Raw genomic sequence first — 22,758 nt, forward strand, 5'->3', positions numbered from 1 at the left:
AAGTTGGCGGTATTTATTCTCTTAATTATATGTGCATTTCCAGATCTCTGATTCTCTTATGTTAAGTCAGTTTTCATTTTCAGTTAAACCTCTTCCAAAGTCCTTTGAAAGAACCTCATGGGATTCTTTAAAAATAAAGGCCCTAGAGTAAACTTTTTCTATAGGTTTGTGGGTAGATTTTTTTACTCTAGCTTATTTCTAGTCTTGATAAAATAACTCTTTTTCCCAGTGAGTCAGGCAAAATTAAGCTCTTCAGTTGATCTCCAGATCTGATTTGCTCCTAGTGATTTTAGGATCAAGGCTTGTTTACTTCAGAACTGTAAGCATACCCATTACTTCCACCCCACAAGAGTAACGGGAGAATATGACAGTGGCAATAGGAATGTCTTCACAAGTAACCCTCCCTAGGTGTTTAATTTTCAAGTCTTCATTTTGTTACCAGAGAATAATGAGATAATTTATATGAAATAGCTGACGTTCTATGTTTGTTTCTTTCGCAAGCTATAAAACTTATACCTTTTGGGCTCCTTGTGTGGCTTTCTTTTGGTGATGGTATAATTATTTTTTCCCTCACTGGGAAATCTGAGGCACAAAAAAGAATGTCATTAACAGATGACCGGCTTGTTGACTATACCACAGAAAATAACCTTTCATTCTCAGTTTGTGAACAAAATTTAAATGCTAAATTCAGACAGCTGTAAGAAGTAAAAACAGATTTGGAAAGAAATAATGCCGTCAGTCATAGGATTTTTTTTTTTTTTAATCTTCACTGAGATGGTAAATAAAAATACTTTTCGGCTTGGGAGAATCAGCCTAATTTCTGATACTTTTCTGTCTCTCTTGCTCCAACAGTCATCCATCTCCCTGTTTAGCTACAGTGCAACCAGGTATTCAGAATCACTGAGGGACACAAAGAATTCGTTTCTTACTGAAAAGGGAAAATTAAAAAAAAAAGAGGTTGGTGTAAACAGGGCTTAAAGATATGAAAATGTAGACCCACTGAACTAAACTGTTGTTTTTTTTCCTTCCCTCAACCCCCTACAGGAATAATTCTGCTACAGGGCTGACTTCAAGGATGTGAATAGTTGACCTCACTCCAGTGTTGGGACCTCAGATGTCATTCTAACTCTGCTACCATTCCAGGCAAGTTGAATTTCTATGGGGAGAAAGTTGAGCCTTCAGAGCCTGATGGACATTCACTGTGACATTCAAATCCAGAGAACTTACTGAAACCCACAGAGCCTTTTCCCCATGGGCCCTGATGGTAGCCTCCAGAAGGTGCAGCCTCAGGTGGTCCCCCTTTTTCTCTGGCAAGAATAAACTTTGGGTCTTGGCTTGCAACGCCACCTGTGGAGAAAATGGTATGCGAGGGAAAGCGCTCAGCCTCTTGCCCTTGTTTCTTCCTTCTGACCGCTAAGTTCTACTGGATCCTCACCATGATGCAAAGAACTCACAGCCAGGAGTATGCCCATTCCATACGCATGGATGGGGACATCATTTTGGGGGGTCTGTTCCCGATCCATGCAAAGGGAGAGAGAGGGGTGCCTTGTGGAGAGCTGAAGAAGGAAAAGGGAATCCACAGGCTCGAGGCCATGCTTTATGCAATTGACCAGATTAATAAGGATCCTGATCTCCTGTCCAACATCACACTGGGTGTCCGAATCCTTGACACGTGCTCCCGGGACACCTATGCTTTGGAGCAGTCGCTGACGTTCGTGCAGGCTTTAATAGAGAAAGATGCTTATGATGTGAAGTGTGCAAATGGAGACCCGCCCATTTTCACCAAGCCTGACAAGATTTCTGGCGTCATAGGTGCTGCAGCAAGCTCCGTGTCCATCATGGTTGCTAACATTCTAAGACTTTTTAAGGTAGGTGAAGGCGTTGTCTTTCTGACCATTGTGGAAGGTTAACAAATTGACTCTAGCTGCAGGTTGAAGAAGAAAGTAAAGAGAGTGAAGATGCTTCTAGACCCTTCTCATTGCCACCAGGTTCCTCAAACGGGAGAGTCTTTGTCCAGGTTTCTACACATGTTGATTTCGTTCCATAATTTACAATTAATTAGTTTAGTTGTGGCTCTGTTTTTTTCCCCAAACAAAGAGGTGATAATTTTGGTGACATGTTGGGTCCTCAGCATCTTGGGCTATCCTGCTTATTGATATCCTTCTTATTATGCCCTTTAAAAAAGCCAGTGTTTTTAAAGGGTATAATGAAGTATTAGCACGTTTATCACAAAAACGTCTCAATGGTATTTGTTATTCTTGAAGTATAAGATAATTTACTTGGCGAGACTTCTTTAACATGGGATGCTCTGTTCTGACAGAAGTTCCTGTGTGGAGAAAACAGTACTTATTACTGTTGTATGGATGTGAGTGATGCTTTGAGAGATAAGAGGGCCGTAAAGTTGCCAGCTGTATTATAGCTACAAGAGAGATGAACCTCACTCATTCACACGGCTTTGATGTAGACTTGGGATAATTATATACAGTTCTTATTGGCGAGCCTGGATAGCTCAGCCGATAGAGCATCAGACTTTTAATCTGAGGGTCCAGGGTTCAAGTCCCTGTTTGGGCAGAAGGCTTAAGGTTTTGGAAACCCTGGTGGCGTAGTGGTTAAAAGCTACATCTGCTAACCAAAAGATTGGCAGTTCGAATCCACCAGGCACTCCTTGGAAACTCTATGGGGCAGTTCTACTTTGTCCTGTAGGGTCACTATGAGTTGGAATTGACTCCACGGCAATGGGTTATGGGTAATTCTTACTGAGTTAAAGTTCACATTTAGTAGCTTAAGTCAAGACTTTGATTTGGGTTTGATAAACTATTGCCTATAAATTGCGTCGATATATGAAAAAACAATTGGCAAAATGAAATAATATATGTAAAACACATTGAAAATAACATTACTCACGTAGAACTCACAGTTTTTCACTAACTTTCTCTTCGTGTTTATTATTATCCAAGCAAGTTTGATTTTTTGACTTATGTAATCTTTTGTAAGGAGCCCTGGTGATACAAACGGTTAAACACTTGGCTGCTGACATAAAGGCTGGTGGTTCGAACCCACCCAGTGACTCTGCGGGTGAAAGACTTGGCGATCTGTTTCTGTAAAGATTAAACCCCAAAACCAAGCCCATTGCTGTCGCGTTGATTCCGACTCATCGCTACCCTATAGGATAGAGTAGAACTGCCCCATACAGTTTCTGAGAAGTGGCTGGGATTCAAACTGCCAGCCTTTTGGTTGGCAGCCAAGTCCTTAACCACTATGCCACAGCTGAGAAAATTCTGTGAGGAAGTTCTATTCTGTCACACGGGGTTGCTATGAGTCAAAATTGACTTGATGGCACCTAACAACAACAATCATTTATAATAAACATAATTTTGAAGGTAGTAATTTTTTTAAATGGAAAATACTTTTTGCTCTGATTTCTTACTCAGTGGGACATGACTTCTCCAACTTATTATGAATTAATGAGGGTTCGTTTTATATCGTGAGAAACTGTGTTAGGTTTACAAATCTTAAAAGAATGTGGAGAAGTTGGACAGATGACAGATATCATGACAAAAATGAACATAGTGATGGAAAGCTTACTTCACAAAAAAGATGAAAGAAATTGAATCAAAAGCTCTCTGGGTTGGGCAATGTGTTGGGGGACCATCTAGTTTGGTCCACGTCTTGTGCTGGAATTCACGTGACTGTCCACCTCTGAATGGTTTCCCTTAGTTTAGAGGAGGCTAAGAGGCAGCTTAAGGTCCCTGGGTGACCCAAACTTTTTGCCCTTGACTACTATCCTAAAAGTTGGCAGTTTGAACCCATCCAGCAGCACCACAGAAGAAAGGCCTGACAATCTGCTTCTGTACAGATTATAGCCAAGAAAACCCAATAGAACAGTTTTGCTCTATAACATATGGGTTGCCATGAGTCGGAATTGACTTCACAGCAATGGGTTTTTTTTTTCCCTGAAGAAGCAACTTAATGGCTATTTTCAGATTAATGAAATCTTCTCAAATGGGGAGGGTGCTGAACAAACGTTCTCTGTATCTAAGGAGTACTGAAGAGTCACAGACAGGCTCCAGGGAATAATGGGGACGCTTCAGCAGGACATTAGGAAGAGCGTCTCGGTGATCAGGACAAAAGATTAAAATTGGCAGCGGCCAAGGGGGCTCTAATTCTCTATCTCCAGAAACCTTCAGGGAAACTAGGCAGTTGTTAATAACTTCTCTTGGGTTAGCTGAGCCCTTGCCTGAAGGTGAGATGCAAAACAGAATTCCCCAGCTTTTCCAGACACAATGGGATCTAGGATCTCTCCCAGCTGTCCCGATTCTGTGCTATATGGAATTTTCTGCTTATGGCTGGTGTCCAGCTCCAGCTGCTTTCCCAACTCTTTCTCTCTTCTCTCCCTTGACCTCCCTCCTGCCTGCTGTGAAACACCTCTTTTCTATCCTGAACTCAGCTCCCGTAGTGGCTCAACAACATTCACTATTAGACAAGAGGAAGACCTTTATGAGAATCTTCTCCTTTTCTGTGTTGTTGTTAGGTGTCATTGAGTCAATTTTTGACTCATAGTAACACTATATGACATAGTAGAACTGCCCCATAGGGTTTCCTAGGCTGCAATCTTTACAGGAGCAGATCGCCATGTCTTTCTCCTGCAGAGTCGCTGGTGGGTTTGAACTGCTGACCTTTTGATTAGCAGCTGAGCGCTCCTTTCCATCTACTCTTCCCTTATGCATTAATTCAAATTCCCATCAATCCCGTCTGATTTCCACCAATCCCATCTCCTTCCTGTAGTCTTGTGCCCAGCTCAAAGAAGGCAAGAATTTGGGGAAGGTTGGGGGGTTTTTTTTTTTTTTAGGGGGGTGGAGGAGATAAAAGGTTTATTTGAGATTTTCAAAGCATGTTTACATTATTTTTACCACAGATTCAGCAATAGGACTGCTGGGCTATTGGGTGGATTTAACAAGATGATGCAGGTAATGGGGTCCTGCAGGACCCGATTGTGTCCTTTGGCACTGTAGGCGTCCTTTTTCCTTAAACCAGTAAAATCAGTTGCCACTGAGTTGATTCCACTCATGGTGACCCCATGTGTGTCAGAGTAAAGCTGTGCTCCACAGGGTTCTCAGTGGCTGATTTTTGGCAAGTAGGCCAACAGGCCTTTCTTCTGAGGCGCGTCTGTTGAACTTCCAACCTTTCTGTGAGTAGCTGAGGGCGTTAACTGTTTATGCCACCCAGGGACTTTTCAGTCAGGCTTTTATTGTCACGCAGTCTGGACCTGGCTTCTCTCTGCTCCATTTTCCTTCACTGACCGACCCATTCTCTCCTTACACTCCTGGGCAATTCTGGAGGGACCCCAACTGTCCGGGGGGAGAATTATCATTGACCATTTGAACAGAGTCTGATGCTCTGGGCCAACTCTTGAGACACTGGTCAGCACCTGAAGGAGCTGCTCTTGGCACCCTGGACCAAAGCACAGGGTGGGTCAATTTTAGCCGGGAAGGCGGTGGCGGGGAGGTTGGCTGTAGTAGATGTCATGACTGACGTGATTGGTGCAACCAGCACACGATGACCATTTCACGTATGGAAGACATTTGTCTCTTTCAAAAGTGAGCGAGTGAGAGGGTGCTGGTGCTCAGCCCATCTTCTAGTGGAATCTGGAACCACCTGTGAGTTAGATAATTACAATGTCATTGTTGTGCTACTTTATTTTGATGATTTATATGAGACCTCAGGCCAGCACTCCACAGTGATATTGCTTATGAAATGATGGTGGTCGTTCTAGCAGTAGAAATTGGTCCATTCTATGTTTATACTCATATGCTAAGAATTATGTGAACTATTAGAACAGTTACCAAAGGAATGATTAGCCAGTTAATGCATTGGGGTTGATTTACACTTCTACTTTGAAAAATAATAATTTACTTCAGCCCAATGCTGTGACTTTGAATAAAGGTAGAAATTTAGGACAGCTTTTTGGAGTTTGTCCTAGGGGACAGCACAGACCCATAGAAATCAGAGTTAAAGAAAGCAGAGCATCTTGGTTTGAAAACGCACAAATGATTAATCTTGACTGTAAGGAGTGTAAACAAGGTCTTGATTAATGGATTTACTCATTGTCCTGCTCAGCCACAAACATTAGCTGAGGTTTTTAGAGTGTAGCTGGACCTATATATGTTGTTGTTGTTAGGTGCCATCAGATCGGTTCCCACTCATAGCAACCTTGTACATAACAGGATGAAACATTGCCTGGTCCTGCATCATCCTTGTAGTTGTTGCTGTATTTGAGCCCGTTGTTGTAGCCAGTGTATCAATCCATCTCCTTGAGGGTCTTCCTCTTTTTCACTGACACTCTGCTTTACCCAGCATGATGTCCTTCTCCAGCAATTGGTCCCTTCTGATGACATGTCCAAAGTACATGAGATGAAGCCCTGCCATCCTAACTTCTAAGGAGCATTCTGGCTGTACTTCTTCCAAGACAGATGTTTTTGTTCTTCTGAAGTCTGTGGAATATAACCTCCAAGCAAGCTCTCAAGAACGTATATATACTTTTGTATAATTAAAATTATATAGAAAATATTTGGGCTGAAATCAGATGTAATCTCTTAGTTCTTTTTTCGGACAATCCTAAATGGAAAAGCCATTTCTTCACCTGCAGGGTCTGCAGGGCTAACTTGCGAAGGAGACAAAGCCCTCTGACCACCCCATCTTCCTCTTTCTGCAGCCTTGTCCCTCCCACAGCAGCCTCCCTTGTATTCCTTGGTGTTCTCCCAAGCTCATCCTGCTTTCAGGAAAGATGCTATGTAGGATCACTCATCTGCATATTAAAATGTCTATGTGTAGTCAGAGGAGGGTTTTATGTTTAGCGGGCTCATTATTCGTGGAGTGAAGGGATCTGTCTCCCTAAAGGATATTCAGGCATCCACAGGGGAGGGCCATTTAGCCTCGAGGGACAGCCCTCATGGGTGGCCCCCTCCTCTGCCTGGGAGCCCAGCTGGCCCTGCTCATCCCATCTAGAGACAAGGGGTGTCCTCTGTTTCTCTTCTATCAAAGCTCAGAAGCAGATGAGAAAATCGTCCCCTTTAACTTCAAAGGAAACCCTGGTGACATAGTGGTTAAGAGCTATGGCTGTTAACCAAAAGGTTGGCAGTTCGAATCCACCAGGTACTCCTTGGGAACCCTATGGAGCAGATCTACTCTGTCCTATAAGGTCACTATGGGTCAGAACCTACTCGATGACAATGGGCTTGGATTTTTTTGGTTAACTTCAAAGGAGAGTTGGAAAAGGGTGTGAGCCTGACAATACCTTGGACAGAAGGTGCCATGTGACCTCAGACCATGAAATCCCAAACGCTCTACAAAACAGTGGTTCTTAAGTCTGTGTGGGGTGGGCTTCTCACCTCTCCCCTCCTCTCCAGAGGTGTTGCATCAAACTACCTTGGTGGCCTTTCAAGTGACCGGACAGGACCCAGAGAGTAAGCCTCTGCCTCCCAGCCTCGCCCTGAGAACCGCCTGTACTGAGAGGAGTATGTCATATCCCTCAGGTGTATGGGGAGTGGGAAATGGTTGGGAGCCACAGAGCAAGACTTCAGTGATTTGAACTTTTAGAACCCTGGTGGCATAGTGATTAAGTGCTCAGCTGCTAATCAAAAGGTTGGAAACTCGAATACACCAGCCGCTCCTTGGAAACCCTATGGGGCAGTTCTACTCTGTCCTATAGGGTCACTATGAGTTGGGATTGATTCTATGGCAATGGGTTTGGTTTGGGTTTACTATGCCTTTTGAGGGCAATTCTACTCTGTTGTATAAGGTTGCTATGAGTCAGAATTGAGTCAATGGCACACAACAACAATTATGCCTTAAGGTGTCCCTGGGTGGTGCAAATGGTTAAGAGCTCAGCTACTAACAGAAAGGTTGGTGGTTCTAACCTACCCAGAGGCATCTCGAGGAAAGGCTTGGTGATCCATTTTTGAAAGGTCAAACCGAACAAACCAACCCCAGTGCTGTCGAGTCGGTTCCGTCGAGTCGATTCCGACTCATACGAGTTCGAAAGGCCACAGCTGTGGAAACCCAGTGGAGTGCAGTTCTACTCTGCACACATGAGGTTGCTATGGGTCAGAATCCATTGGACAGCAACTGGTTTGGTTTTTGGTTTTACTGTTCCTTAACACACACACACACACGCACGCACACACACATCATATATAGGTTAATATGGGGACAGAGTGACCCCCTAGGTGATTGTTTAAGCCGTACATCAAGTTGATGGTTTCAGATAATATTAGTATCAGTATAATGTGACATGTAACTGCAGGATAGCAAACCCAGAACTCCGCTCCATGAGATGCCACCTCATGGGTGCTGTATTGCAGAGGGACCATTGAAAAGAGGGGCCCAGCTCTCAGTTAGACATTGTGTAGTTTCAAAAGAATTATTAAAAAAAAAAAAAAAAGAGGGGACCGGTTTGAAATGTTGACTGGGAGGCCCTTAATTTAAATTTGTTTTATAAAGCAATTTTAGGGAATTTGCATACGTTTTCTAAGGAGCTCAAAATTTCCCCTCACCCCCCTTTTTAAGGACATTTCTACCCCTCTCCTTTAAATTAGAGCAAATCTGTTCTGCAAAAACGCTAATCATATGTCTTACTTTGAGCAGAGATTGAACATTCTAAGTTAAAAATAGCACACCGATGCTTGGAGGTAGCTCACATTAGTGTCCACGAGGATGCATCCGGGTTATAAAAGGACAGTGTCCCACACAATTTCTCTCTTTTGTTTTTCTAGTGAACTTTGCCTCCTTGTTAATTTTCTACTCTTGAAGCATAGGTGTTAGATTGTCTGTTGTGTATACTTCCTTGAGCAATCAAATGAGACTTTTAAACAGAAATCCATTTGTGGGTGGACTAGATCATTTCTTCCCCTGTGGAACTGTGCTGGTTATAAATGGCTAACATTGATCTTCATGTTAAGGAAATGAAGTACAGCGAAGCATCCCATTTCCCTACCCTGCGATATTTGCGAAGATATATTCTCTTCCAAAAGACTACCAATTGTAACAACCACTGCCATAAAGCTGAGAGGGTTTTGCAAGTTATTTATTGCATACAATGGGCTTTATTAACTGTAAGCTATGAAAAGGTGAATCTGCCATATTCAGGATCCCCTAGTTAGATGGACAGATAAATGAGCCCAATCAATAAGCTGAACAGGAGGTAATAGTTCATGTGAAGTCTTATTTGATGGCAAATAGATAATGGAAAGAAAGATGGATTCCTCCGGCTGATCCTTTACTACTGTCAAAAAAAAAAAAAAAAAACCAAACCCAGTGCAGTGGAACTGTAACCGGCTCTAATTTAAATTTGTAAGGAGCCCATTCACCTCGCCTGAGAGGAGGTGGTAGGTAGTGTCTTGGATAATGGCTGAGAGGGGGGCCACTGGGGGAAGAATGGGTACTTCCTGAGATTTCCTGCACTTAAGCTCACAGCCAGAGATACTTCACAAAAAACCCAGCTCTGGTAATGTCACCCCCTTCTTAGAACTCTTTCCTGGCTATCCATCACCCTCAGGATGAAGATCCTTCTCTACTCTGGGGAGTTTTTTCTCATTTCCTTTGACTACATGTAACAAAGATGCAGCCTCCACTTCTTCTTAGCATTTAGCCCACCCCATTGCAGCTGTTTATTTACTCCCACCAGGAGTCTCTGGGTAGTACAAATGGGCTAATGCACTTGGCTGCTGACCTAAAGGTTGGTGGTTCAAGTTCACTCAGAGGCACCTTGGAAGAAAAGCCTGGCAATCCACTGCTGAAAAATCAGCCATTGAAACCCCTGTGGAGCACAGTTCTGCCCTGACACACATGGGGTCCCCATGAGTGGAATTGACTTGATGGCAATTTTTTTTTTTTTAATTTTTTATTCCCCTAGTAGACCATAAAGGAAGGAGCCCTGGTGGTACAGTGGGTAAGCACTCGGCTGCTAACTGAAAGATGGCAGTTTGAACCCACCAGCAGCTCTGTGAGAGAAAGATGTAGCAGTCAGCTTCTGTAAAGATTACAGTCTTGGAAGCCTTGCGGAGGAGTTCTGCTCTGTCATCTGGGGTCGCTATGACTTAGAGTCAACTTGATGGCAATGGGTTTGGTTTTTGGTTTTAGACCATAAAGGAGCCCTCCTGGCGCATTGGTTAAGCACTTGGCTGCTAACAAAAGGTTGGCAGTTTGAACCCACCAATGGCGCTGCAGGAGAAAAGACCTGGTGATCTGCTCCCATAAAGATTACGGGCTACTATGGGGCAGTTCTACTGTGTCCTTTAGGGTTGCTATGAGTCAAAATAGACTCAACGGCACCTAACAACAGCAACACTAGACCAGAAGCTCCATGAGGGCAAGATCCGTGTATACATGGCTTGTTGAAGTATTCCCAGCTCCTAGTGTGGACCTAGTCTGGAAGCCCAATAAATGTTTGTTAAATGACTGACTGAATGACTCCTCTCTCTTACTCCCTTCCTTCACCCCAGCCTCAAGTCTTGGAAATAATAATATGTTGATAGATAAGACTGAAATAGAATTTTGTTTATTTTACTTTTATACTATTTTGGAGAAAGGAACAGAAGGAGGGAGAAGGGGAGGAAAAAGGAGACATGGAATATTTTGGGAGTTCCTATCTTCGTGTGCTTCTTCCTTTTCATATAAATTCACATTACTTTCTCTAAACAGATTTTTAAAGTTAAAAATTAAATAAGTAAAATACACAAGTTTAAGCAATAAATAAATAGTGTGAAATGGAAGGTCCGCTTTCGAACACATACTATTAATAAGATTACACACACACCCAATTTTATTGATAGAGATGTGTCTTGTGGCTTCTTTTTTCCTTAATAATATACCTGGGCGAGATTTCCATGTTGGTTAATATAAATCTACGTAGTGTTTGCCAACTCTGGCTGTACATCAGTATAACCTGGAAAGCTTTTAAGAAATCTGGACGCCCAAGCTTTTAAATGGGTGCTTGGTTTTTCATTATGTAGATAGACCATAATCTATTTAATAAATCCTTTACTTGTAGGTTATTTTGGTTTGGTTTCTTTGGACTATTTATTATTTGTAAAATAGTTAAAACAATGTTAGAACCTCATTCAAACACTACTATCTTTAGAGCGAATTTTGGTATAATACAGCCCTTCTTGGACCAATAAACCAGTCAGTTGCTGTTGAGTTGACTCCAACTCTTGGTGACCCAGTTGTGTGATAGGATTTTCAATGGCTGGTGTTTTCAGAAGTAAATCACCAGGTATTTCTTCCAAGGTGCCTCTGAGTGGTCTCGAACCTTCGACCTTCTTTTGGTTAGCAGCCAAGCACGTAAACCGTTTGTACCACCCAGGGACTGGACCAACAAGGTGGCTGAAGTAATGAATTATCAAAAATGATTGCTATAAGGCCAACCCATACAACCTAGGCACACGTCACAGGCCATGGTGCTTCAGGACATGTACTAACTCAGGATCTGTGCAATGGTCACAGCCCAGCCCGTTAAAGGAGCTCTTGGTGGAGTAAAGCAGATGTTAAAACGGGCAAATTTAAATTATATCTTTGTTTCCTTTTCCCGAGCCTCTGAATGGTCTGAAATCCTCCAGTGAACACTGAAGACATCTTAAGAGCTCCCTTATTGATTAATGCCTATCTTTTCGGTTTTTTTTTTTTTTTCGGTGGCTTTAAATAACGAGGTTACTTTGACAGCAGTGAGAAATCTTCCTAAGAGAATGGCTTGTGACTGAATGCTATGTATTTTTTGCTTAAGAAGTTGTCTGAAAACCTTTCTAGAACAAGTCAGGGTATATGTAAACAAATGAATATGTTTGAGGAAGGATATTACTGTGGTCTTCTTTCTACTCATTTACCTTAAAGCTTGCTGTGGTTTTGTTTGGTTCCAACACATTTCTCCCCAGACTCTTCTGAAGGTAGCTTCTTACAACCAAAGTTGTACCTTCCTAGGATGACTTAAAACCTGAAAGCTCCAGACCAGTGGTTCCCAAGCTTTGTTGTTAGTTGCCATCCAGTTGGTTCTGATTCGTGGTGATCCCATGTACAACAGAATGCTGGTCCTCTACCATCTTCATGACTGTTGGTGTGCTCGCGTCCATTCTTATGGCCACTGTGTATTTTGAGTGCCTTCCAACCTAGGGGGCTCACCTTCCAGCATATCGGACAATATTCTGTTGTGATCTATAGCGGTTTCATTGGCTATTTTTCAGAAGTAGATCATCAGGGCTTTCTTCCTAGTCTTAGTGTGGAAGCTCCACTGAAATATGTCCACCATGTGTGACCCTGCTGGTATTTGAAATACCAGTGGCATAGCTTCCAGCATCATAGCAACATGCAAGCCACCACAGTAGGACAAACAGATGGGTGGTGGCCTCAAACTTTAGCATGGATCAGAATCACCCAGAGGCCTCGTTAAAGCGCAGATTGCTGAGCTCACCCTCAGAGTCTCTCATTCAGTAAAAGTGGTGTTTCTCACCAGTTCCCAGGTGATGCTGATGCTACCGGTTCACAGACCACACTTTGAGAACCATTGCTCCATGTGAATTGCAGGCTGGCTGACTTAGCAGGTCAGAGTTCACAAACCAAAATATGAGATTTAACAACGTTCTGTCTGGCAGCAGTCTCCTTTCTTTTGACTCATGCCAGTTGGATTTCGGTTCATATTGGTGATAATCACAACGGCTGCTGTCTGGATCTATTTTTAATTGTGCATTCTTTTGGAAATTGTATTCCTTATTGAATGATGCATAGCTCAGGAGTAATGATCAGCGGAACGGTCACTTGAACACGATTTCCAAGGCAGGATCAGCTAGAGGACCACTTTTACTCATTTTTACTACCTGAGACAATATTACAGCTGATTTAAGAAACCCTGTAAGATACATATCAACTGGGAGTTGAGAACAGTAAGAGACGAAGGAGTGAGGCTATGATTTGTCTCAGCTACCAGTAATTTGTCTGCAAAAACCATGACAGCCACCTCCTGGCTCCCATTATGCAATGAGATTGCAAATAACATTCCACAGCTGTCTTAATCAATAGAGGGTCACAAGAGGCCCTTGCTTCCCCATGGTGGGGAAAGGGCCTATTTACCCAGCTAACTGATATAACACACTCTCTGGCAAAAGATGGAGACATCTCTTTTAGCTGTAATTAGGGATTTTCCTGATCCCTGAACACTCTTAATGACATAAAAATATACATGTCATCTTTATGTATTTTAAATATATAATGAGACCCAGGCTGGTGGGGTGGGAAGAGGTCCAGGCATAACCTTGTCCCCAGCCACCTTTATCTGTTTCCAGTATGAGGCCAATCTCGTTGCTGTACTCCGTTAGGCCCAGCAAGCTGGTAGGTACGGGTTTTCAGTGTTGGCTGTTATTCTCTCTCCAGGACTCTCCCAGGCTCCCACCAGTCTTAGGGAGGCTGGGTTGGTTGGTATAATATAGCCTCAGGCCTGCTGGTCTGCTCCAGCTCCAGAAAAGCCATAGATCTGTCTCTCTGTCTCCGCCACTGTGCCCCACGTGGCTCTCTTGGGACTTGTGTCTTTGGGACCTGTTGATGGTGACATATCTTTGCTCAAGCATCCCGCTCTTGCTTCCCTCCCTGAGGAGTAAGAATGACCTCCAGCTTTGATGAGTGCTTGTACTGTTTCTTACACTTTAAACCTAAGTATTTATATTGTGGTGATTCTATGTATTAGACTTCTGAAAATAATGTATCTGAGATACGTTACTCTGAGAATGTTTGCATTTATGTTGTTTATGGAACAAATGCCATTTCATACATATGCAGATTCGTCATATAGGTATTTGTGGCTTATAGATATTTGTTATCATCAGGAGATAGATGCCTGATCAAATTATAGATTATTGTAATGCACTTATCTAGTGGTGCTGATACCCTTGGGTAAAATGGATTGATATGAATCATATGAAATAGGTCAGGGCTCTGGATTCAGACTATCTGGGTTCAAAATCAGATACAGTTCTTACTAGCTGGGTATAAGTATTAAGCTAGTATTAAGCAAGATAGTTAATCTCTTTGAGCCCTAGACTTCTTATCTTTAAAAAAAGGAGGTAATAATAATACTTCCTTCATAAAGTTTTTAATGAAGGTAAAGAAGATAATGTCCATGAGTCCTAAGCAAAATCTCTGGCACATAGTGAGCGCCATAAATGCTAGTTAAGATGGTAATGAGAGGACACTGATGCCCACCATCAATAGGATATTCATTTTGAGATGTACCTCTCCTTCAATTTCTCAGCCATTCGTATTGACTTGCCCCATTTTGTGAATAATGGCAGGTTAGTGTTAAAGGTATAGCCATTGGCCAAGAAACAGAACAAATTAATAGGTCCATATAGGCTCTGGAGCGGAGCAAGGCTGTCTAGTTTACCTGAGGTTCAGACTTCAGAGTGGGACCTCACCAGCCACATGTTCCAGCCAGCTGAGCTAAGAAATGAGCATACTCTTTTCCTGCCCAAGGAGTCCCTGGGTGGTGCAAATGGTTGGCGATTTGAGTGCACCCTGAACTGCCTTAGAAGAAAGGCCTGGCGATCTACTTTTGAAAAATTAGCATTGAAAACCCTGTGGAGCACAGCTCTACTCTGACACCTGTGGGGTCTAGGTGGATTCAAATCTCTAACCTTTCAGTTAACAGCCAAGTGTTTAACCGTTTGTGCCACTCAGGAGGTCCAGTGAAACAGGTAGGCAGGTAATATTCAATCAATCCACCGACAGGTGCTTATTCAGTATTCTGCAGGTATATGCATTGTACTTGATGTTCTAGAGGATATTAGGACAGAAGTAGAAGATTCTAAGCTTTCACGTCTCAGAATCTAGTTGAGGAGAAATCACTAACGTATATAAAATAACAGCAGACAAACAGCATGAAGCAATGAAATAATGGCTACAGTACGGTGTTAGGGTTCAGAGGAAAGGTCGGCTTCATGAGCCTTCATCCAAGGAGGTGGCGGCTATCATCAGAGTCTGCCTGTGGAATGTGGGACTGGGCTGGGTTTAGAGGGATGGGCTATTGTTGTTGTTGGGTGCTGTCAAGTTGATTTTGACTCATCAGCAACCCTATGTGAGAGAGTAGAACTGCTCCATAGGGTTTTCTAGGCTGTAATCTTTACAGGAGCTGATCACCGGGTCTTTTGCCTGAGGAGCTGCTGGGTGGGTTTGAACTGCTAATTTTTTGGGTAGCAGCCCAGTGTGTAACCTTTGCACCATCAAGAAGGATGGATGTGTAGGCAGAGACGCCAGGAAAGGAAGAAGACTCTTCAGGCAAAGGGGGTCCTATGAACCTTTGACCAGATGCCCAGGTCATGTTCAGCTATGATTACTTACAAAGAGGGATTCAGAATAAGGAAGGTTGGAGGGCTATGTCCCCAGCTCCTATTGAACACAAAACTAGGGGCCTCAGTCAAAATCCCCAGCATCCCGGGGGCAGGAAGTTGTGCTCTCTCAGCAGGGGTAGGAAGAGGTGAAGGGGGTGAATTTATAAGGGATTTAAGGAAGGAACTAGCAGACCCAGGAGAAGCACCCCACCCCCCTCCACTTTTGCACTTTGGGAATCCATGTAACTTGAGATCAGATTTTTTTTTTTTCATTTGCTGCATGCAAATCTTTACTGTTCGTATTGTTCTCATTGAATGTAAGATACACACTTAACTGTAGAGAGAAGCTGAATGCATTATCAGTAAATCAATTTTCTTTTCCTTCTGTAGGTTTTTTTTAAATTTTATTGTGATAAAATATAACAAAAAGAGTTTTGATATTTCAACCATTTTTAAGCATATAATTCAGTGACGTTACATTACCATATTGTACAGTTGTCACCACAATCTATTTCCCAGTGTTTCATCACCCCAAACAGAAACTTAGTACCCCTGAAGCAATAACTCCCCATTTCCTTTCCCCTCCAGCCCCTGCCAGCCACTGATCTGCTTCTGTCTCTCTGCCTTTGCCTATCTTAGATGTTTCATGTAGGTGGGATCATCCGGTATTTGTCCTTTTGTGTCTGACTTATTTCACGCAGCATCATTTTTCAGGGTTTACCCAGCATGTATCAGAACTTCTGTTCTCTTGACGGCTAAATAATATTCCATTGTTCACTGAAGTGGTTTCTTTGCCTCATTCCAATAAGATAAGCCACCATCCTTGGGGCGCTCCTGGCTTTGTCTTTCTGTCCCCTTGGCCCTTGAAAAAACTGGGAGCAATTATATCTGCAATTGTATCTGTATCACAAGGTGCTCATAGACCCCCGTAAGGCAAAAATGTACAGAATTTGCAATATCTTAACTGTAACGTGTTCTTGAGTGACTTAGAAATAGGTTCTGTGTTGAAAAGGACTTAAATGATGCTTCTTCTTCTTAATGATTCAGTACTTTAACTTATAATTTCCCCTCTCGTAACCCCACCGATTTAAATAGGAGCTTGATGAGACATGTTTTCTTGTCTTTGAAACCACCGAAATGGGATTTTAAATCCTTGGATTTTTTTCCCCTCCTTCTGCCTGAGGAAAGAAGATACTGGAAATTCCGTTTTTTTTTACTTTGGATTACTTTATTTCATTTATATTCATGCAGCTAAAGCATCTAGTGAGTTTTGCTAGTGTATAAATTAATATTTACAGATAAGACTTTGCTGAAAATAAAATAGATTAAGTGGAGAATATTTTTCCCACAGCTTCCTTCTCTAAGCGAAGTAATATCGCCCGGCGCCATTCCTTAATAGAATGTTCCATCTGTCAGCTCCATGCTGATCTGAGCCTGGGAGAGGGCAGAGCTGAGGGCCTACAGGCCCACCAAGGTGGGTTTAACACCGGCTGAGAGAGTTGGGATTTTACGTCTCAGATTTCTATTTACCTTTCAGTATTTCTCTGAATTACGAGGAACTAAACTGGAAACCTCTTTTTGTTTTTCTTCTGTAATTACAGTTAAATCTCAGCCTCTACTGATCAGCATTAAGCATAAAAAAAAGAAAAAAAGCATAGCAGGCAGGAAATATATCTTTAGATATTAAACCAGTGATCTAAAGTAATATAGATAGCCCTGCAGAAGTGATGACTAAATACTAGTTTAAAATCTTTTTTTTTTTTTTTAATTTCATGATGTTTGAACTAATAGCATTAACATTTCATTTTAGTAAAGCGGTACAAGTTTAGGGTTTGAAGTAAAATAAATGTACAACCTACAAGTAATGCTGATCACTACGAGATGAGAATTAGCGGCCCCCCCCACAATCTGTGCCCAGTTAGAAAAAGGTTCTTATGAAGAGAAGTATACAGTTTGCATTGTACTTTGTTTTAAAGAGCTCAGGATTAAATTCAGTAGGAGAGTTCCATTGTTTTCAGAAAGAATGGATCATGGCCATTGATGGACATTTTAAAGATGTTTGGTACAAAATAGTTTATTTTTTTTTTAAAAAAAGATTGCTTTTCCTAGTTCCCCAAATACTTGGAATTATAGAACCTTAGAGTTGAAAGAGGTTTTTGAGGACTTCCATTGTAGCTTTTCATCCCAAACAGAATCTCTTCTATTGAAACCCTTGATAGGGAGTGATTCGATGCTGTCTTTTGTTACTGTTGTTGTTGTTAGTCGCCGTCAGGTTGATTCTTACCCATGGAGACTCTTTGTGTGCAGAGTAGAACACCTCCATATGGTTTTCAAGGCTGTGATCTTTCAGAAAGAGATCGCTTTGGTCTTCTTAATTGTGTTAAACATATTCTCCCCCTTCCAAACCTATCGTACAGTGCTCTTGAAGGCAAGAAACATGTCTTACTCATTTTTATACCCCTTAGAGCTCCTAGAATGGTCCTTGACACATAGTAGGTACCAAATGTATGCATCTTGAATCAACTTATTGAAAACTTTCAGGGTTGCATTGTTCATTATCTCACAAACTGGCCCATTCCATTTTGTAATGGCATCAAGTGTTTTTCTTTCTTCTGACCTGAAATCTTCCTCCGTCTTTGAACATGCAGTTTTAGGAATGGCTAAAGGGTAGAGATGCCCACCCAGCCAGCTGGACCAGATGAAGCAACTCTGGTGCTCAGAGGGGGACAGATGTCATAGATAATCATTTCTACCCATTGGTTCTTATCCTGTCTTTGATGCATCTGCTTTTCATGGGACAGTCTTTCAAATATCTGAAGACCCCTGTTGTTCTGAGTCTTGGGTTCTCCAGGCTAAACATTCCTGGTGCTTCATCTTCTGATAGTAAAAACACAGGAGCCAGTGTTTACTGAGAACTTCCTATATGCTAGGGGAGCCCTCGTGGCACAGTAGTTAAGAGCTCAGCTGGTAACCAAAAAGTTGGCAGTTCGAATCCACCAGTCACTCCTTGGAAACCCTATGGGGCAGTTCTACTCTGACTCACTGAGGCAGGATGGACTCTACAGCAACAGGTTTTTGGCATATGCCAGGCACTGAGCTAGACACTTAACTTACCTGATGGTATTTGATCTGTGCCACGATTCGATTCCATCAGATAGTTATGATGTGGAAATGAGGCTTATGTAAGGTCATTCAGAAGGTTAAGTGGCCAAGCCATATTCAAACTAAGGTCAAACAGTCTCTAAAGTCCATGCTTTTAACCACGGCTTTGTACTGCCTTTCATCTAGTATGATTTCAAATCCTTTGTTAGGGTTTCCTTCCCTTGAGCACACTTCTGCTGTTAGTTTAACCCTATTCTAAGTTCTAAAAGATTGGCTGTGAACAGAAAAGTTAAGCCCCTAACACTGAGGACTGCATTCTCCAGTGTGTAGGTGGCTGGAATGGCAGATGGGCTGGTCATTGCATCCACAGTGGGCAGTGGTCTCAATACAGGGATCGATCCTGACTGCCCGTGACCACATGTGTCCTCCCAGCTGCTGGAGTGGCCACACGGCTCCCCAGGAAATGCTGAGAAACTTGTACTCTGTTAGCATTATTGATGGGAGCCTTCTATTGTTCCAGATGTTTCCAAGGAGGATACTGGGTGGGAAGAGTTTGTGTTTTTACAGATTGTCACAGCAGTTTATGTACCAGGAAGTTTTCCATGGAAGGACTAATGCGTCCAAAATTCTTTTCTGAAGTTGATGGCAGGATGTGGTGAGACTAATTGGACTTTAGGAAAACACTGAGCAAAGCAAAATAAATAAATGTGGTTTGCGCCTACTCCTTTCCCAAACTAAAATATTGCCTGTGACAGCATTTCCTCAGCATATGGGATCAAGTTCTAGATCAAATGGAGAGATGATAAAATGAACGCATTTGTGTTAAGCTTCTTTCATTCACTTCTCATTTCCATTAAGAGTCTAGACTAGAAGGGATGGGTGGAAATATTGGGATCAGGGTTATACGATACTATCAGTGTCAGAAACACAGACCATTCATTCACATATGTGGGGCAAGATGAGAGTTCTAACCTCATTTCCTATACTTTGGCAGAGGAAGAGAAACGGGCTCTTTTAGCCTCTTTTTGGGGAGGGCTTGGGCAGCAGGCCCACAGGCCCATTCATTATGCCAGCCCCATCGTCGCTATACAGGCCCCAGAGCCCCTGGGTGGTGCAGATAGTCAGTGCACGGGCTGTTCATGGAAAGGTTGGAGGTTCGAATCCGCCCAGAGATGCCTGGGAAGAAAGGCCTATTAATCTGCTTCCGAAAATCAGCCATTGAAAATCCTATGGAGCGCAGATTTACTCTGACATACACTGGGTCACCATGAGTCAGAGTTGACTCAAAGGCAACTTTTTTTTTGTTTAATTATGTAGCCTCAGCCCTTCTCTGTTTAGCTGCCTTGTTCCTACTCCCTAGCCTTTTTCAACTAAGTTATAATGTGTTGGTTATAGCTGTACTTTGAAAACGTTTTTGATCTTTTTAGAGTTTCTTTAGGTTTTCCTGTTAGATCAAAATAGCTTTTTATACCTTTTGTTTCCATGGCAATGGATTCCAGGACTACTTCAGAAAGCCTCTGACTTCGCGTGCCAGGAAAGTTGGAGTGTTATGGACTAACACAATGCACACCAGCCCACCTGTAAGGGGAGTGCGAGCCCATTAGAAGTGTTTTAGATCTACAGCCACAGAATGATGGGAGCTTATTTTTTTACTGGAATCAGCAGAATTTGGAAAGCGGGTCCCGCATTGCAGGCAAATGGCTTGGGAGCGTTAGCGTGAAATTTAGTGTTCACTTAATCAGCTCAAGGCTGAAAGAGCCAAATTAACTGGAGGCATTAATTTCAAATTGAACAGTGTGTAAGCAGCATGGAACCCCATTCCAGAATTTTCAGCAACTTGCCTGAGTTTTTACAAGGGCCAGGTCAGCTCTTGGGAGACTGAAGGAAGAAGCAGGCAGAGTGGGGGCTTCCTTGGGCTGTTCACCTTTGGGTGAAAGGATGATTGTTTTCAAAAACTCAGGAGAATCTACCTGGCCTTGTCTGCAAACACGTTTTCTAGGAATCTGGCATACAGATCAGAACTCAATAGAAAAACCCACTACAGGGTGTTGGCTAAAGACTGGGCAGACAAAAAAAAAAAAAAAGGCAGCAATTTCCTGGGAAAAACAGAACTACTTTTACAAAAAGCTTTAGGTTCCGAGTATGTGGAAAGAGAAGGTGTAATATGGTGTATCTTAAGAAGAGCAGGAGAGAAGAGAAAAGGCAGGAGGAAGGAAGGAGGAAGAGAGGGTGGAAGACAAGGCCAGAGGTGTGCGTCAAGCTGCTTGTGCCTATTTGGAAGGAGAGAATGAATAAAACCCCTTGTTTCCTGATGTTGATTTTAATATTTAAAGTTGTCAGAGCCATTATTGAGAATATTAAGATGCTTTCTTAATATATTTTTTTTCATGTTGAACTGATTAAAATTACATTTGGAATAATGAATGACATGTAACGTACAACCCCTCCTCCCCTACAGACACCTTTTTCTTTTTTAAGAGCATAAATATAAACAACCATAATGAGAAGTTTTCAGAAACATTGTTTCAGAGACACAGGGTTGGGGATGGGGGCAGAAACATAGGGGGCTGGAAGGTTCTTTGAAGTGTGACGTGGGCTTTCACGGTCTGCCTGGAAGGATAATAGGACTCCCACCCTAATAAAATGAAAGGGAGGTCGAACTACTCAGGGACTCAGTATTATTTTTGTCTTAATATTTTAGCATTTTAAGACTGAAGATGCCTTGAAATAGGTCTTTATATCTGGTAGAGAGAGCTTACCAAGGTTGACTGATTTTGAACCCAGATCATTTCTATAAGCATTTAGGGCACAGCTCAAATGATTGCACTTGCTTCTCCCTGTTTGCCAAGCTTTATCAGACCCTTGTCAAAACCAGCCTGTTGCTGTTGTTTATTGTCCATTTGGCTCCAACTCATCTCGACCTTTTGTATAACAAAAGTATTGCTAGGTCCTGCACTGTCTTCATGATTATCTGTGTGCTCAAGTCCGTTGTTGTGGCCACTGTGTATTTTGAGTGCCTTCCAACCTAAAAAAAAAAAAAAACCCCAAAACCAAACCCATTGCTGTCAAGTAGATTTTGACTCATGGTGACCCTATAGGACAGAGTAGAAATGCCCCATAGGTTTTCTAAGGAGCAGCTGATGGATTCAAGTTGCTGACCTTTTGGTTAGCAGGCAAGCTCTTAAGCACTGCCCCGCCAGGGGTCCCTTCCAAACTAGGGAGCTCATTTTCCAGTACTATACTGGACAGTCTTCTGATGTGATCCACAGGTTTTTTTGTTGGCTGATTTTTTGTAAGTAGAACCTTAATACAAACATCTTTCTAGTCTGTCTTAGTCTGGAAGGTACACTGAAAACTCTCCACCATGGGTGACTCTGCTGGTATTTGAAATAGCGGTGGCATAGTTTCCAGTATCATAGCAACACTCAAGCCACTACAGTATAACGAACTGTCAGATGGGTGGTGAAAAGCTGTCTTGTTGTGATTAGGTGCCTTCAAGTTGGTTCTGACTCATAGCAACCCCATGCACAACAGAAGGAAACATTGCCTGGTCCTGCACCATCCTTACAATCGTTGTTACGCTTGAGTCCATTGTTGCAGTCACTGTGTCAGTCCACCTTGTTGAGGGGCTTCCTCTTTTTTACTGTCCCTGTACTTTACCAAGCATGATATCCTTCTCCAGAGACTGATCCCTCCTGACAACATGTCCAAAGTATGTAAGACACAGTCTCGCCATCCTTGCTTCTAAGGAGCATTCTGGTTGTACTTCTTCCAAGACAGATTTGTTTGTTCTTTTGGCAGCCCATGGCGTATTCAGTATTCTTTGCCAATACCACAATTCAAAGGCATCAATTCTTCTTCAGCCTTCCTTATTCATTGTCCAGCTTTCACATGCATCTGATGAGATAGAAAATACCATGGCTTGGGTCAGGCATACCTTAGTCTTCAAGGTGACATCTTGGCTTTTCAACACTTTAAAGAGGTCCTTTGCAACAGATTTGCCCAATGCAATGTGTCTTTTGATTTCTTGAATGCTGCTTTCATGGGTGTTAATTGTGGATCCAAGTAAAATGAAAGCCTCAACAACGTCAATCTTTTCTCCGTTTATCATGATGTTGCCTATCGTTCCAGTTGTGAGGATTTTTGTTTTCTTTATGTTGAGGTGCAATCCATATTGAAGGCTGTGGTCTTTGATCTTCATTAGTAAGTGCTTCAAGTCCTCTTCACTTTCAGCAAGCAAGGTCGTGCCATCTGCAGAACGCAGGTAGTTAAGGGGCCTTCCTCCAATACT

General features: G+C 42.4%; 1 protein-coding gene and 1 non-coding gene across 6 annotated transcripts in view; both read left to right on the forward strand.

Annotated features, from left to right (window-relative positions):
* GRM8 (glutamate metabotropic receptor 8) overlaps positions 1 to 22,758 on the forward strand; it is a 926,910-nt gene that overhangs the window by 14,888 nt on the left and 889,264 nt on the right. For all 5 annotated transcript variants that reach the window (XM_049894739.1, XM_049894736.1, XM_049894735.1 and 2 more), the window contains exon 2: positions 1,045 to 1,868. In XM_049894739.1, coding sequence (XP_049750696.1) covers positions 1,359 to 1,868 — 510 coding nt within the window. In that variant the 5' untranslated portion in view covers positions 1,045 to 1,358. The remainder of the gene's footprint in view (positions 1 to 1,044; positions 1,869 to 22,758) is intronic.
* TRNAK-UUU (transfer RNA lysine (anticodon UUU)) lies at positions 2,499 to 2,571 on the forward strand. The gene has a single exon. It is a non-coding gene; the product is annotated as a tRNA-Lys (tRNA).

This window comes from Elephas maximus, chromosome 8, assembly GCF_024166365.1.
Source record: "Elephas maximus indicus isolate mEleMax1 chromosome 8, mEleMax1 primary haplotype, whole genome shotgun sequence".
Classification (NCBI taxonomy): Eukaryota; Metazoa; Chordata; class Mammalia; order Proboscidea; family Elephantidae; genus Elephas; species Elephas maximus.